This window comes from Prosopis cineraria, unplaced genomic scaffold, assembly GCF_029017545.1.
Source record: "Prosopis cineraria cultivar Desert tree isolate PC_DT_omini unplaced genomic scaffold, ASM2901754v1 PC2, whole genome shotgun sequence".
In the NCBI taxonomy this organism is placed as follows: Eukaryota; Viridiplantae; Streptophyta; class Magnoliopsida; order Fabales; family Fabaceae; genus Prosopis; species Prosopis cineraria.
The window spans coordinates 21,974,329-21,977,440 of NW_026555333.1; the positions used below are offsets into that span (position 1 = coordinate 21,974,329).

The 3,112-nt window shown below is 29.7% G+C and overlaps 1 protein-coding gene across 1 annotated transcript; it reads left to right on the top strand.

Moving 5' to 3' along the window:
• Nucleotides 1-1,500: 1,500 nt before the first annotated feature.
• On the top strand, nt 1,501-2,301 carry LOC129302642 (uncharacterized). The gene is made up of 3 exons (XM_054941553.1): nt 1,501-1,618; nt 1,786-1,832; nt 1,921-2,301. The coding sequence occupies exons 1-3, from the start codon at nt 1,501-1,503 to the stop codon at nt 2,299-2,301; spliced, it is 546 nt and encodes a 181-aa protein (XP_054797528.1).
• The last annotated feature ends 811 nt before the right edge of the window (nt 2,302-3,112 follow it).

The following is a 3,112-nucleotide window of genomic DNA, read 5'->3' on the forward strand; positions in this document are numbered from 1 at the left end:
TAGCATTGGTAAAGAATTACTTGATACCTACTCTGCATTTGAAATATCTGAGTCTTAAGAATAATGATATGCATCATAGAATCTCTTCCATGTATGTAACAAGAGAGGAACATCCATTTTCCTATTTCTCATTATTTGTTATCTTTTCCTTTTTAATCTTATTATAATTCCTCTTCCACCAACTTTCAATGCATTTTTATTTTGCCACATTCACTACTAGGCTTGTGTGAATTAATTTTCAAGTTTGAATAATTTTGGTTTTGTTATAATCAAGTATAAAACTATTTTTTAGTATTGTATACATCAATTGAGGGGCTTTTGGTTTTATTATATGCAGGCATCGATCATAAGTTGATGATTTGATGAAGAGTCAAGAGCCTAAGTATATAACATACAAGAAAATAGCATGGACTATCACAACTTCAATTTATTGAAGACCAATACTCCACATCATTTTGAGGTTTTCATGATTAGCAGTTATGATTGGTAGAATGAAAACTATATCATACACACATTTTTAATCTCTAGCTTTCATCAAAAATTGTAATTAAAATTGCCTCATTGACAAGGCTACCTCCTTTTGAGCTTAAGGTCAAAAGCTCAAAGCCTATATTGGTATGTACGCATAAGTTGTAAATTTAGAATTAATTCATTTTCTTGAAAAAGAAAATTTCCTTTGAGATTATATTTGAAATAGTATATTGTTTTTTATAGAAAAATATTATTTCTTTAATTGTGAAAAACAATTGGGTTCCGTATAGACTCTATTTAATGGTATATGCTAGTGTGGAATCTTGAGTTATCCAAGTTATTGGACAACATTAGCTTGGTAAAGAATTACTTAGTACCTATTCTCCATTTGAAATTTCTAATTCTCAAGAACAATGACATTCATCTTGGAATCTCTTCCCTATATGCAACAAGAAAGGAACATTCATCTTCTTGTTTCTCATGCTCTATTTCCTTTTCTATTTTAATCCCTTTATATTTCCTCTTCCTCTAACTTTCAATGCATTTCTCTTTTTCCATATTCATTGATAGCCTTGACGTGTTGGTTTTAAATCCTATGCACCCTCTAGCTTGTGTGAATGAACTCCTAAAATTGTGATACTAAAATATGAAACTATTTTTGGTGTTCTATATGTCAATTGAGAAGTTTTTGATTTTTATTATATGTAGGAATCAATGATAAGTTGATGATATAATGAAGAGTCAGGAGTGCAAGGATATAACATACAAGAAAATAGTATAGACTATCAGCAACTTTAGTTCACTGAAGACCATTATTGCACACATTTTTAAGGATTTCACGATTAGCTACTATGCTTGGTAGAATGAAATCTATCATACACACATATTTTTCATCTCTCAGTTTCATTAAAATCTCTTATTCTATAAATACAATTTCTTACTTATTTCTTTATCTATTTTCAGTCATTGTGTGTGTGTGTGTGTTATAGAAATATTTGGTTATACAAAGGAACAGAATATGGAAAGTACATGGGTATATTTTTGAATGTAGCTAATGTTTTAAGTTTGCCTCAAGGTTGGAGTATATATGCAATTTACACTTTCATTGTGGCCAATCAAGTTTACAATGAGAGATTTAAAAAAGCAGGTATCAATCTGTACTCCTTCACATTGTTTATTTTTCTTCCATTTCATAGTAGTGTGTAAATAAAATATTAGACTGTGAAGGCCTCATTATTACAAGTGTACAATAATTTTAAGTTAGAATAGGATGAATTATAATCATACTCTTTCATTAATGTTCCTTTAATGTAGATTTAGAACACAAGTTCGATGATGTTTATGGTTGTGGTTGGGGTTATGTATCTTTTATGAAATTGACTTAGTTTTAGGACCCATTAATGGCTATATTTTGAATGATAAAGCATCATTGAAGTTGAATTTTCTAAGGTAAGCCCCGTAGGCACTCAAGCATTAGTCTTAAAGGATGATGATGCCACTAAGTTCAAGGATTTGGGACTACTAGAGAAAGCATTGGTTCCACTGCTAGAGGAGCCTTGTTTATGGCATCCTTCATTGATGGATTGTAAGCAAAAGAGAAGTTGTAAGTTTACTGAGTGGGCACTTACTACATTGGGTCGAGTTTTGCAATTCTTGAAGAACAAGAAGTGGAAGGATATGAATGAAAAGGCATGTGAAGAGCTTCAACATTTGTGGGAGGAACTTGAGATGAGTAGATTATACTTGAGGTGGCTAGAGCCTCTTGTTAAATATGCTTTAAATAAGAGAGGATATGCTAAAAAGGTAGAGAAATTGAACAAGCTGAAGTAAGACTTGAGGGTTTTGGAAATAGAAATGAACAAGATCAAGGAAAAGCTAGCAAGTACAAAATAGAGCACTGAGATGATAGGAAAAGAATTAGTGAATGTAGAAGATGACTTTGAAGAGAAGGATTTGGAAGAAAATATTAGATATAGACAACCCTAGGCCTATACATGGATAATGCCATAAATGAATCCTAGATATATGCATTATGTATTGTGAAATACCATTAAAAAATTTAATAAAAATGTTGTATATCTTAAAAATGAGAAGTTTAGAATATGTGTTGGTCAATGAGAAAAAGAATATGCGTTGGTGTTGATTTGATTCAAGTATTGAAATGCGAGGTGGAGAAAAAAAAAAGAAAAAAGAAATGAAGAGAAGGAAAAAAACCAATTGTAAGGTTGTGCATATAAAAAAGCATACATTAATTAATATTTTAAAAGTATTTTCTTGTAGTTTTATTTTAGGAGAATCACAATTAAGGACTTGTTAAGAAAAATGTTCACAAACAAGGATCAATATAAAATTAATTGTTGTTAAAATCATTCTTACCAAGTCCTTTAATGTGATTCTCTCATTTGTTTTTCCTATCTTTAGTTCTCTTCTCTTTTCCAAGATTTTTTTTAGCTATATGTTTTGATCTCAAATTAAATATATTATATTTATTTTATTTTTCATTTATAATAAAATATCTATATTTATTAATTTGATTTTAGATTTGATGATGCCCTCACCAAATTAAAGTAACAAGGACTAAAGTACAAATCTATCCCCAACCATTCTTAAAAGGACTTAATTAATATCTTTAAATATTTAA